Raw genomic sequence first — 13,574 nt, 5'->3', positions numbered from 1 at the left:
GACGGCAGCTCCATGCACGCGGCTCCGTATTGTGTACGGTTGGATTTCGAGAATCGATCGACGCAACGGGACGACAGTCAGTCGTTTCGAGGCTGCCGAGTTGACCGGGTGTCGTTGAGCAACCAGAGCCACGCCGGTTCTGCCCTCTCCCTCTTTCTTTTCCGAAGTAGCCCGCCTGTTCGTCGTTCGAGCGCACGCTGTTCGCGCGTCTATCATCTCGCTTCTCTTTTTCTCAAAACGTGTGCAGTGTTCACCGTGAGGGACCATGAAGAGTATCACGACCACGGCGACCAGTCTCCTGTTCCTGGCATTGATCCGTAAGTCCTACACCTTTCTCTCTGGCTTGACGATAAGTCGCGATTAATCGCGCGCTAAATTGTTCTCGAAGCTCCTACGGTGTCGTAGAAACGCTGTCATAAACCGTAACCTCGATCGCGATCAAACTCGTCACGAGAATCGAAGAAAAATATATTGGAGTTCGAGGGTTTCCAAGTGTGTCGCAAATTGGTGCAATTAATCCAGCACTTGGTTCATTCGACGGTTCACAGTAAGCAGATCGTAACTCGAAACAATGACGCAGAGAAATTGAAGGGCATGTACTTCCGTTTGTTTCGCGTATTAGGATTGTCGGATGAGAGTAGAAATTCGTCTTTGCTCGCTATCGATTTTATCCGAAAGCAACCCTTTAAATCCCGACGATTCTTAGTGTTTCGAAAGGAGAACCAGAGCCGATCAATTATTGGCAACGGTCGCGTGAGAATAGCAGCCGATTTCGCACGGTCGGTGAACAACGAGATTGATCAATTGATTCTTAAAGCTCAGCGTTTATATCTCACTCTATCGTGGCATACAGGCCGGAGGAGAAACGCGATTAATTTCGAAATGCAAACATATACGCTGGGCGTAACCCGGTTTTCTCTCTCTTCCTTCTCCCTCCCCACTCTCTCTCTATTTCTCTCTGATACTCGTAAACCTTCTTCTTCAGCTACTTTCCTCGTGCTTTTGATCTTTGTTCGTTTCTGCTTCGCTTTCCTCCGATGTGTTGGCATTTTCCAGCGCATTTTAACCGTGCACCGGAGTTCTTTGTATCGCGGAGCACTCTTAAAAATAGATTACCGTTGCTCCGCTGAATATGCGAACCAACGTGCCGCGCAAAAATAGTACGTAAATAAGCTGTTTTTAGAGCTCTTTTTGCCCATCGTTGTGCACGCGCTGTCAGAAAATAGCCGTTTCGAGTCGATTGATTCCTTCTCGTGAATTCGAGATCTTGAGGCTCACAAGATGAAACGCTGTAAGCATTTGCTTTCCTTGAAATTATGGCGCGCGTTGTACGTTAACCAGTTATCGTTCTTGTAGTAACAATCGGTATCGTTTGCGGCTTAGTCGAGGAAAAAGGAAGAAAGGAAATTATCGGAGAAAGATTTCTGTGATCGTTTCGACCATATCTCTGGTCGACGACCGCAGCTCTTGAACGCACGAAAGAACAGGCGTTCTTTTTTGCAAAATGCTACGCGCCACGCGTCAAATTTTCGTAGCTCGTAACTCGGCGATTTCATTAAATGCATCGTTATAATTCTCGAGTATATTAAGAAATTGAAATGACGTTGGAACACATTCACGCGAACACAAAGGGGCGCGTCTACGGAATTCCCAGGATAATTAAACATAGGGGCGTAGAAGCGACCGAAAGAGACACGCAAACAATTAGCGGAGAAAAATTAATCTTCGCATGACTGTGCCCCATTAGCAACGTATTAATAGTCCTAATTAGGCTAATCGACTCGGCCGACAATCAATACGCGAGATTTTCTATTTAACAACGATAAACAAGGAGCACCCGTTAGCGGACTAATTAACGAGCGACTGTCATTTATAAACATGCTACAGAGCGCGTCGGCTTGACCGCGTATCGTTTGCCGTAAATGTTATTAGAGACCTCTACGGGAGAAATACAGAGGAAGAAGCCGCGTGACATAGTGCGTTCCTTGCGGAAAACATGGGGTTAGGTTTTTGAAAATTGAATGTCACCATGTCAAACGATCTTTTCTCTCTCTATCACGACAACATCGTATTCCATCGTACCTGTTTCCATCTTAGAGCAGAAATTTGCAAAAACTAGGTACACACTGGGAGAAAGTTGTCTACGCGAACTGGACGATAGCCAGGTAACATACTAGAAATAACGAATAGAACGACAAAAGACACAGGCAATGAAAGATGGTACAACGTAAATGAAGAGGAAAAAATCGATCAGATCGATTCGAGTTTCTTCGTAGCCTTTTATTTCCAAGCTGTTAATTGTAATGGGAATCGCAAACAGCGACATCGTGTCGCGATACGTCGGAACCCGAATTCGTTTACGTAAGGCGTATAACGTGTTTACCGAGGTAGCTGGAGGCGTTTGGTAAGTGCATTCTTATCTACGTACAAGTCGAGGAAGGTGACTCATATCGTCTATTTCTCGATGGTATTATCAGTCTTGAGAGCCGTGTTCTAATTTCGGCACAATAAATAAAATAAGGTGTAAAATTTTTTGATCATGATGAAACTGTCATCGCGTAATTAGAGCCAGTAACGAGATATCAAGCGATTAGATCCGCCGTGTCGTTTCAAACAAAGGTTTAGTCATTTTCGGATAAATGCCGATAGGTAGATAAGAACGTGAAAAAAATATGTGATATAACGTCGTCCTTTGTAGATACGGAGATTACAACGAAATCTTGATCACATCGAGAACAGTTTCGCAATGGAACGTGAACAAAATGATTTCGAACGTTTCGTACGAACGAGTTCTCTTGATTTCTTGCGAACCTTGTACCGTGTCGATCGTAATTCTTGAACGAATATCAAACGTAGATACTTAGGTATATGAAAAGAAACGAGCGTGTACGCAAGATATTTGCTCACGAAAAGATACCGTGCTTAATCTCGTTATGTTACGCGATCGCCAGACGTGTTCGACCTGAGTTTGATCGTGCAATGAATTTTCAACCGACCTTTCGATCCTCGTTGGTACACGACGTATGGATTATTCGACAAAGATTTTATTGTGCGAAAAAAGAACGTCGTTCGGGCATAGAAGGAAATCTCTCGAATCTGTCGCAGTCGAACGAAAGCCCTGGTTCAATCGGTGAAAAATATTGGACGAAGATTTCGTATATGGCATTGGCGAGTGGATATTTCGCGCAAACGATTTACCTTTTGATGCTTATATTCTCGTATCGCTCGAACAGCTCGTATGACGTACGTGCGTATCGATTACATGGACAAGAATTATTCGATGGAGAATCCTGGAAACTCGGCCGAGTTTCGGAATACGGCTGATACAACGTTGAACCGACTTGTTGTTATCGGCTTATAGAAGCGTACGCGCAGGAGGAATCGAATTGAACATCGCGCGTCTTATCAAGAGACAGAAATTCTCGATTGCGTCACGAATTCCTGATAGAATCGAGCTTGAAATGGACAGGGCGTGACATTTCTAATTTTCCCTGTCCGATCGCGTATCACGCGATACCAACAATCTTGTATGGTATCGCATCGTAGAAAATAGATCACGGTATAATCTATCGCGTTATTATCGTATCAAGACTACTTTGTCATCGGCAGGGTAACAGACGTCTCTTTAAAGCTTGGTTCGGGTTTTACGACGCGTCAATGTCGACGTAACTTCCTACGAAGATTTTTCATCGGATCGACATTATGACTGCTTGGAAAATTCTACAGATTAATTTCAAAGTTTAACCCTGCATCGATGACGTTTCATCGCACGTCTATCGAATAATCCGCGCGTCACGTTTAGGCACAGTCGATATTTAAAGTAGCTTATATGTTTACCTATACTATCTACAGTATGCGACCCTACATGGCAAACACATCCGTGATATGAGCTATATCCCCTATAACCATACGGAAACGAGGGAAACGTGTGGAGACTAGCTATGGCAAACGATCGAGGCCTTGATTTTCGCTGAAATCCGATCGGCGCTTAACGTGGAAATTGGAATTTCCGACAGTTTAACTGCGAATGAAAGTCGGATTCCAGCTAGCTCGATTACGATTCACCTATAAGTCACAGAGTCGTTCGACCGGCTCAGCGGACTAAATTCGATACCAGCTTGTATCGCGGTAAATTCCGCCGGAAATCCGTGCGTCTGCAAAACTCCACTCTAAGCTTGTGGAAAGTAGCCGAGGGCTGTGCCAACTATCCGGTCCGAGTCTACCGCGTAAAAACAGCTTTCACTTAAGGGGACCAAGCAAGAACGACTCGTACATCTATGCCTCTCGCTAAACGAAACGAAAACTTTCCGTAGTCTTAGGCGAAAGAAGAGCGTAATCGTGCGTGTTTCTTGAAACTGAAAAATATATTCGCAAATCGCGATAACGGTTGGTCGATAACTCATCCGCGATAAAAGCCCCGTCCTTTATTTGCTAAGGATTAATATACACAAGGTGAGATATACCACTTTAAACGTGTTGAAACTTATGAGAGGATTATGTAACCGTAATTCAAAGTACAGAACGATTGAATCAGAAAGATATGAATTCCCTTTACTTAAGGAGGAAGATACGATGATCGGAAACGAATGCGTTAGGATGAGGCATTATCAGGAACTATCGTACTTCTAGAAGACAAACGATCGATTGTTCAGCCAATTAGTGCGTCGTTGGTGTAACTCGTGCTCATTCGAGGTCAATCTCGCTTCGAACTCTAGGCGTGTGCTAACTGCCGGTTCAAAGAACGGCCGGCCATTCTAGAGGGAAAAGAATGGGCCGGTGTTGCGTTCTTCTTGGTAAAGCTGTTCGACCACCGATTCCCAGACGTATCCTTCTCTGTACGGAATCGGTGAGTCGGAAACTGAATGTGAATTTAGTCGGAAGTCGGAAACGTCGCGGCGAGAATACGTTCCAGGACGATTCCGTGCAAACAGACTCGTGGATGCAGAAGACGAGATAGGCGAATTTAAACTGTATATATATTACTCGTTACGATTGTCCTTCTTCTTTCTACGTATATTCGCATAATTGCGCGACCGTGGGCTCTCTGCATTATTTATAACTTGAATAAAAGACCGATCGATCGGATATTCTTCTTTTCTCCGCTGGTTATTTCTTACACACGAATGCCACACTGTTACGGTGATACTTTTCACGCGCAAAGCGCAACGCACGAATATAGATCTAGCTCGATCTCTGAAAATAGCGCTACGAAGAAATTCTCGGCAAAGTCGATAAATTTTTCTTAAAATAAATATTACGCTTACCTTTCTTTCCCTATATGCGTTTCGCAATATCATCGAATAACCTGGCCATTTTCAGTAGCTCCGATCTCTACTCCCCGTTTCATACGTGTTAAAAAGAGCACGGTTCTCCCTTGCGGCTGGGTAGTCGATCGACCAACGCGTACAACCATCCCTGCACAGATCTGCTGAACCGGAAACGGGTCAGTTGGAACTGTTGTATCGGGAGTTCGTCGCGTATCGATTTGTTCGAGCAAAATTTACCAAGTATCCCCGTATTTTCACGAACGATGCTTCTTTCGAATCTTTGTTGCTTCCTTTGCACGATGTTTCTAGGAAAGCGAAACGAACAAATAATTATGGAAAAGCAGTGAAAGAAAAGACCGGTGACAGGAAAAATCGGACAGGAAAATTCAACGATGCTGCGTGCTTCTTCTTTTTGTTTTTGCTGGTAGTTGCGCAAACGATCTTCTACAATAGCGGAGAAGGTAACGACGGTAACGAATGAATAAGATTATCGATCTCTCGGGACACAATGTGCAAAGTAGGGCGAAATTCTCCGTCATCCAGCCCCTCCCCCGAAAACTCTCCGGATCTTCCTACCCTCTGCTGGTTCACGAGGAATTCGCAGTCCGCTCAATTATGAAACGACCCCACCGAATATTGGGTCAAAGGTCGAGAGGCCTGGAGAATATTAATGCGGAAGGTCGAGACCCGTTCACCTCTTTAACTAGACGCGACGTTTGCTTGTTTCAGAGGCTGCCATGTCCGCCAGCAACGTCTCTGTAGACGTAGCCACTTTCTTTCCAGACATCGAGGGTAATCTCACCAAGATCGTCTGGGAGCATGCCGTCAACAGCAAGGAGAAACTCGACAACGCACTTGTATCAGGTACGTCGATCGCGTAATTGAAGTGGTCTGCTTGGCAATCTCTTCGAGATCTCGTTGGCGAAATAGTTGAGACCACGTTAATGATCGAAATAGAATTTGTTCGATCCCTTTTGCGTCGACGAGCTTTGCGAAAATATTCCAGATCCGCGATATCGAAACACGGCACTCCAAACTATCACGGTCCGTCGTCTTTAATGCCACGCGAATATCGCGCCGGACGATACTTGCATCGCGCGTGGTTAACAAGAAACCGAGAAACTTAAACCGCGTTTAACGTTCAGGTTTGAATTTCCAATGTTCCTCCGATAATAATCATTTTCCTTAAACGAGGTGCCCCGTGAGAAATTAATCGCATCGCATGTATACGACGAGTCAGATTTCAAAGAACTCGGTAATAATGAGAGCTTGATGAGAAATTCATTTCCCAGAAGATTCGCGATCGCCTGTTACGCCTTATTAGTTAACGAATCTTTTCGAAATATGGCATCGACACATTTTCCATATCGTGATATCGTACGGTGGACACGCTTGTAACCCCATCAGCCACGTGAGATATGTTTGCACCGGTCAAATCGCGCGAGCTTAATACCAATTATCGGGATTAAACGCTTCGGACGGTTTCAACATACGAGGTCGAAGGTCGTTTAACCAAACGATATTTCAAACACGCTCCGGCGTGATACCGGATGTTTTAAAATTCGTATTAATTAATATTCAGGAAGATGGTATCACCTTCGTGGTCACGTCGGCGAAAGATTTTCGAGAAACAAACCAGTCACCCTCGTTGAATCTCAATGAGACTCGGACGTCAGCAACGACGTTCGAACGGTCGTAGAGTAGAGGAAGGTCAGTCTCCGGATACGTACGACCTTGATCCTCCCATTCCGTAATTGATCGCGTCGTCCGCGACAAAAGCGGAACGAACGAAAGCCGAACCTGTTCCTCTTTGACGTTTTACATCGTTCGGCGATTTCTCCGCGATGCTTCGCTAGGTGCGTCGCTGTCGTCGCAATCATGTCTCGATCAATGAAACGATATCCAGGAAAAGTATGAAGGAACCCGTGACATATACGATCGCGACCGGGCCTGCAGAAATATGTGTCAAGGTGGCTGCGTGCATCTCCTTCTAGAATCAACCGGAAGTCGGTCGCGCGTTTCTACGAACGAAACACTCGTACGTGATCGAATAGGCGAATGGGAGGAAGGTGCGAAGATCCCAAGTGCTTTTTCAGAGCCTCCACGAGCGCGAAGAATCTAAAAAGCCGTACTTAGCACTGGCGTAGGAATTTGAAATCTGTTGGTTCGCAGCCTCTTTAGGCATCGATCGATATTCGTTGCACGTGTCTGCGAGTACTGAAACCAGCCGATTTTTCATCTCTTTCTCACTACCGCGGTATCTCCCTCTCACCCTCCTTCTCTTTCTCGTTTCGCGGCGCAATTGCTGTTCGCGCTTCTCAGATGTACCACTGCTGCCTCCCTCCTTGCTCCCTCTTTGCCCTTCCTCGTTCTCTTTCTCTTTTTCACTCGTACCGATGTACATATGTACTTTTATAAACTTGGCTCTCCTGTTTAAAGCCAACGTCAAGATGCTGGAGGCCGACGTTACGTTGGGCACACTGAACGGTACGAGCGATAATAACACACAACTGATACCGATAATGGCACATCCGCCGGCGACTAAGAGCAACTTGTCGTTAGACGATTTCCTCAACACCGTGATCAAGAAGAACGTTACCAAGGGCATCAAGCTGGACTTCAAGAGCATCGGTGCCTTCAACGCGAGCGTGCCTATCTTGGAGAAAGTCCGCAGTAACGTACGTATCCCATTTGCGTATTTATAGATCGACTCGTGCATCTTTACAAAGTCCTTCGTGCTTCGTTTCACCGATCGCTTCTGTCAAACGATACATTCCAGAACTGGAGGGTTATTTTTGCCTCGATTACCGATGGCCACGCGTTCCTCACGATCGAGAATCCTAAGCGTCTAGCCTTCCGTTACCAATATCTGCTCTGCTTTCGTCTTAATCGCTCAGCTTTTCTTTGTTTTCAGACTAAATTCCCCGTATTTCTTAACGCGGATATACTCCCTGGACCAGTGAACGCAAGCACCACACCGGTCACCGCAAAAGCTTTCGTAAGTCAAGCCATGGCGTTTCCAGAGTACACGCTGTCGGTCGGCTGGACCACCAGGTAAGAACGATAGTCACCGTCTACGAATATAAAAGTTCGTAATATTTCGAAACTTCATCGATTCGTGTTTCAGGTACGGCGTCAAGGACAACGTCACCGAAGGTCAATACACGGAGCAACAAATCCAAGATATGATCAACATCTTGAAAGAACAGAAGGTTACTCAGCCGATAACTTATCCTGTAAGAGCTGGTCTAGCCGCGAACAGTATGAAAGTGATCAAGTCCCTGATGGAGAATAGCTCCTTCGCGAGCAAGGTAACCCTAACCGTTTGGTCGAGCGAGGGTGACAAGGTCGATGCGGAGACGTTGTCAACGCTAATACGAGATATCGGTGTGAAAAAGGTGTTCGTCGACGTACCGCAAGACTTGATGAATAAGCTTCATTTGTCAGGAGCATCGAGCGTTATGGTCGCTTCGGTCACGCTCGCGGTTAGTCTTCTGACTGGTCTTCTATCGTCGATATTGTGAGCAGTTTGAATAATTCTCGTCGCGTATCGCATGCACTCGAGGGGATTCAGTGATGGAAGAGTCTCGCGTCTTCTTCCATCGCCATGGAATTCTCTTTGACGAAGGAAAGAAGCGCGAGACTGACGGAACGAAATCGAATTCCGATCGAAGATCGTCAGAATTTAAATCAAAAAGCAGTTTCGATATGTAACGGTCGAATGTTCTCGTTAGAGTCTCGGTCGTGAACTTGTACTTTTTAGCGCGTAAGCTTATTCGCAAACGTTTTTTCTAAGTATTTTAAGGGAGCTTTCTTAGGAATACGATATTCCTGTTGGCCGTGACGAAATACCCTCGCTTTACAATACTTGGGCATCGTGCTCTTTTCTTTATTCGTTTTTCAAAGATGGCTATTTCTTTTTGTCATATTGGCACATTTTTCGTAGATTTCTATGATAGAATGCGACGTATTTCGATTCTTCAAGTAAACCTGTAAGATAGAGTAAGATATAACATACCAGAAAGACGTTTCGATAGTTGGATTTTACGCTCGACTTTGTTAGTATGTAACTTAAATGAAATTGATCTAGTAAAAGATTTAACGAAGATCTTTCGGATTCATCCTGTTGATTTTGATGCGAACGAAATGCCGTGATAAGTTGCAACACCTGTTCTAACAACAAGTTCTAACACCTGGTGCACTTATCACAGCATATTTGCACCATTTAAACCTTGGAGACACGCTTTTTTTCTAAAATACCGCGTCAAATACGCGAAACTTACTCGTAGTGTGTTATATCGTACCTCTTTAGTGTTCACCGACGTATTTCCTGTACCTGCCTTTAACATATCTCAGACATAGGTGCAGATCAAGGATGCAGAACAAAATATAAAACAAATACGGTATTAGAGTTTACGTAAGCTGTAACGTGTACATCTGTAAACCAAAGGATTGTGAATGCGTAATACGGTGTCGGTGCACCGCGTTTGATAACGAAACAATAAAATCATCTGCAAAATTTATCGACTTTTTCCATCGAATTTTCTTATAAACTCCTGCATCTTTTCCGAATCTTGCTAGATAATTTCGAACGCTAAACGCTCTTTGTGTCCATCTGCCGAGAGGCGACGGAAACTAGGAGCCAGTTTCCAAAGCGGGTGGTCCATTCGTAATCCCGTAAATCGATGATTGCTCACGCGACGCGTGTCATGGAATACGGCGCTACATTTACAACCTACTATGTTCGGCTTATTCTCTATCGATGCGATAGGAATCAACCCATAGAAATCGAAATTATGCAGCTGCGGAATGTTTTTTGGTGGAACAGATTCATGCGACTAGTAGAAATCGTTTAAAATCAAGTCGAGAGATATTACGAACGACTTTTTACGTCTCGAGATCCGTGAAATTAGTTGTTGCGTCAAGCGCTTAATTACATATTAAATTGAAAGTATCACTGGTCAAACAGACGGAGAGCCCGTTACCGACCGAACATTCCTCGGACTTCTGTTTACCCTACCATTTGACACGAACGATGCAAGTCGTAGAGTCGAGTCCCTCGTTTAATCTCCTCTGTTTACCTTTCGATTATTTCCGATTCGTTCTCGTAAGTGAGTTGGCGATCGAACCGCAGCTTCGTTTAGCCGATCGTTCGTTAACATCAGATCGCGTGTCGGCACAACGATAAATAATAACGGAGGAATTTCATTGTCTATGGACGTGGCGCGAACGTCTATGATATCGACGCATTCGAATTCCGAGCGGGACTTTTTCGTGGCAACGTTCGGTGCCAAGGTAACGTGGTGAAAGAAAACGAGAAGGAGAGGAGTGGCGTAGGAGGCGTAGTTGGGTTGCAAGATGTCAAGGGTCACCCCATCGAGAGGGGTCTTCGGAAATGGAGGTAAGGAATTCCATTTATCGCGATCAAAGTCTGTCACACGTTCTCCTTCTCGTCCCGTTCTTTGACTGTTCTTTGCGTTCACGATCTGCAGGTACACACAGTCCGTACGAAACGAGATTCACCACGGATGCGTTCGTGAATCGCCAACGAAAATGCGATTTGCACGCTTCGCGAGCTGCCCCCTGGTTTAGACTTCCAGGCCGATCATTCGCCAGCGTAATTTCCCAAAGCGTGAAACGTTATATAACTCGTAACGAATTCAAAGAGAAAAACAGTCAGGCGCGTTTGACACAGAGAACTAGCGTTGCGAACTACCATTCCAGAGAGTAACAATGTGACCTACAAGCATAATCTGCCGAGATAACCTCCTGAACCTGGGCAAAACTTTTTAGATCGAAAGCGGCGTGTCCCGACTGCGCTACACGCCGATCTCTGCTCGGTTTTCTTGTAGGTTTGTGTAATCTAAGTCGTTTCCTGTTCTCAATTATCGTTAAAGACGCAATAAACGAACGATGATCGCGTAAGACCAAAGACCCGTGGACGACAATTCCACCAAATATTACTTCGATTCTAAATCAGCGAGTCTTTCCACCGGAGGAGTAACGTCGGACGTCGAACATGTTTCGTGTACGATACGTGCTCTCCATTGTAGAACAAATCGATGCATTCAGAGCAGCCTGTTGGCACGAGAGCCGTGGTTAAATCCGCGTGACTAATTTCGCTTCGTGCCCACGAAAATTTTGGTGGTATTCCGCGGAAGCGACCGTTCTCTAAAGCGGCTTGCGTCTTTTGTCGCGGCCGTTCCGACCTGGTTGAGTTCAGAAATAGAAAGACAGCAGGATCAGATCTGATTGCGCGAGCTCTAAGCGGTTCTGTGACGTCTGCTGTTGACGGCTTGCCACTTCAAGTAATCGCTAATACCGGCGCGAAAAATGCATACCGAGTTCACGGGAATTTGTTAGCGACACAAGCGTCGAGTCGCGGCTCTTAAATTTTCTCGGTACGCCGCGTCCAAACGACTGCATTCCACGGGCGTGTCTTACAGAGTCGAAGTCGGAGCGTCATTTATTCGTCTACTCGCCCCTCTCACCTGGGACCTGCGATCATTTATCTGGCAGGCTGATTGCACGCGTTCCGTACGGCCACCGCTCGAAATCTCCGACTAGGATGCAATTTATTTTTTTTCGTTTTTGCAGCGACGCAACACCGCTCCACCGTATGCGTGATTCTGACAAATGGCAACGAATTAATATCGGTAACGCGATGCCGCAAAAGTGAAACGATTAAGCGGCTCCTGCATTTTCACATACAATTTGCTCCAATGTCGTGCAGTCTGACTGTACCTCTTATACATACGATATATCTCGTCTGTGAACGAGGCAACGAGCTCGAGGAGAGATAAAACGCTTCGAACGACGGAGCACGGACACGCGACAAAAAGACATCGTGAGGGAAAGGTCGAATTGGAAGTGGAAGACGCGGCGCGACGTGTCGATAACTGACGGATATGATACTTTAACGAGAAGAATGCCATTGGATACGACCCGACTGGCATCGTTCGAGAGGATGCGTAGCTTCCTTTTTTCATTCTCTGGCTCGTATAGGAAAGGACCGATGACGCACAGGAACGATGCATCTCGGCGATAGGTCGCGTACTGGAACTTTATCGAGGATCGAATCGGAGCGGAAGCCGTCCAAAAGGGCTACCGTGTTTATTTATTGTGGTGCGTATAGCGGCCGGCTTAAAAGGCGCGATAAAAAACGTCAGACGACCTCCGTACGCGACGAAAAACCAGTCCTCGTTGTACCGGTTGTAGTAAGTCAGGCATCGCGATTCTATCGACTTCTCGTTCTCGCCCCAGCCTTTCGACCGGATTTCGAGGCACCGCCGGACTCCGAATCCTCTCGGAATCTCTGAATGGCGACGCGAAAGTGAATGGGAAACGAAAAGGGTGGCCAGTCGTTGGTGTCGATCTCTCCGGACGATCGTAAAATCGGGACGCTACACGAATCGGTTGGGAACAGTGACAGAAACACGTGTATCGATTGCCATGGCTCCATGCGGCCAGATAAAGGAAAACACGTGCGACGATACGCGTAGATGTAAACGCGTATACTGACGCGGTAGGGTTGGATCGAGTTCCGATTTCGCGAGTCGACGCAACGTCCCGTTCGTCCGAGGATACGCAAGGACGATTCATCGGTCTTTAATTCTCGACGATATGGATGCACGCTGGCATAGCCTACGCCGCATAGATAAATAACTAATAATCGATATAGAGGGTATCGCTTTAGGGTAAATCCCGTCGCCGCGTTGATCGTGTAAGACGTGGCCAAGTGGAGATGGTGCGTCCACGTGGTGGAAGAGAAACTGAAACGGTAGCAATAATGCGCAAACGAGAACGACGCGAAACTTGACGAAGAAAAGCGAAAGTTTTCAGTGGTGCCGGTTCGGTGTGAAATTTTCGGAGCGTAGTCATCGATCGAACGTACCAGATCCAAGGTATACCGCGTCCACTGGGAGTCCGTGAAACAACGTGTGCACGGTTGTTGCGGTGGCACACAAGAGCACACAGGTAAGGGACGAAGGGGACGCAGAAAAGTCGGCGGCCGAGGGTGACGGAGGGGGCGGGAGAGGGAGACGAATATCGCCCGCACGCATGCGCACTGCGTTCCGCGATCTCTCAAGCCGTCGACCAGAGAGGCTGGCCTCAGTCGCCCGCGACATTCGGTCCGCGATACGATTCAGTGTAATCTCCGTGTAGCTGGACTCGAGCGAGCAGTGTGCCGGTATCGGCGGCGAGGACGCGCGCGCGTTTCGATCGTTTTCGAGGAAAGTGAGGAAAACGGTAGTCACGTCGATTCGATCGTACATCGAAATCGAATCGGGCGTTTAGAGGCTCGAG

At 46.3% G+C, this 13,574-nt stretch overlaps 1 protein-coding gene across 2 annotated transcripts in view; it reads left to right on the top strand.

Moving 5' to 3' along the window:
- The window catches only part of LOC100744439 (protein FAM151B), a 14,473-nt gene extending 4,683 nt beyond the window's left edge, over positions 1 to 9,790 (top strand). The window contains exons 1-5 of one of the 2 annotated variants that reach the window (XM_012381311.2): positions 61 to 317; positions 5,997 to 6,131; positions 7,707 to 7,945; positions 8,182 to 8,321; positions 8,395 to 9,790. In XM_012381311.2, the coding sequence (XP_012236734.1) occupies positions 266 to 317; positions 5,997 to 6,131; positions 7,707 to 7,945; positions 8,182 to 8,321; positions 8,395 to 8,791 (963 nt within the window). In that variant the 5' untranslated portion in view covers positions 61 to 265 and the 3' untranslated portion in view covers positions 8,792 to 9,790. Of the gene's footprint in view, positions 1 to 60; positions 318 to 5,996; positions 6,132 to 7,706; positions 7,946 to 8,181; positions 8,322 to 8,394 lie in introns of those variants that run through there. The other variant, XM_012381312.3, reaches the window with a different exon arrangement.
- Positions 9,791 to 13,574: the final 3,784 nt, after the last annotated feature.

Source organism: Bombus impatiens, unplaced genomic scaffold (assembly GCF_000188095.3).
Source record: "Bombus impatiens unplaced genomic scaffold, BIMP_2.2 scf_0129, whole genome shotgun sequence".
Taxonomy (NCBI): domain Eukaryota; kingdom Metazoa; phylum Arthropoda; class Insecta; order Hymenoptera; family Apidae; genus Bombus; species Bombus impatiens.
This window is presented reverse-complemented; position numbering and strand designations above follow the sequence as displayed.